At 45.9% G+C, this 290-nt stretch overlaps 1 protein-coding gene across 1 annotated transcript in view; it reads left to right on the top strand.

The window, feature by feature from the left end:
* Positions 1 to 290, top strand: part of LOC119591705 (steroidogenic factor 1-like) — a 34,253-nt gene that overhangs the window by 16,043 nt on the left and 17,920 nt on the right. Inside the window, exon 4 of the mRNA XM_037940452.1 lies at positions 175 to 270. Coding sequence (XP_037796380.1) covers positions 175 to 270 — 96 coding nt within the window. The remainder of the gene's footprint in view (positions 1 to 174; positions 271 to 290) is intronic.

The following is a 290-nucleotide window of genomic DNA, read 5'->3' as shown; positions in this document are numbered from 1 at the left end:
CGTGCATAAATAAGAATATACACAACATATCTGCAATCATGACAAAATTATAATCAACTTTATTAGCTATCTGATCTCAGAAAACACAAACCTAAACCAACGCAAATAACATTGTTAATTAACGTTTACAATTTCCATATACAATTAACCTCTCACCTGCCTTCCTCGCCGCAGCCGGGAAGGGCGAGTGCATCGTGGACAAGGCGAGACGCAACTGGTGCCCGCACTGCCGCCTCAAGAAGTGCCTCGCCGTCAGCATGAACACGGAAGGTGGGCGCTGTTGCAGTCTC

Source organism: Penaeus monodon, chromosome 29 (genome assembly GCF_015228065.2).
Source record: "Penaeus monodon isolate SGIC_2016 chromosome 29, NSTDA_Pmon_1, whole genome shotgun sequence".
NCBI lineage: Eukaryota > Metazoa > Arthropoda > Malacostraca > Decapoda > Penaeidae > Penaeus > Penaeus monodon.
This window is presented reverse-complemented; position numbering and strand designations above follow the sequence as displayed.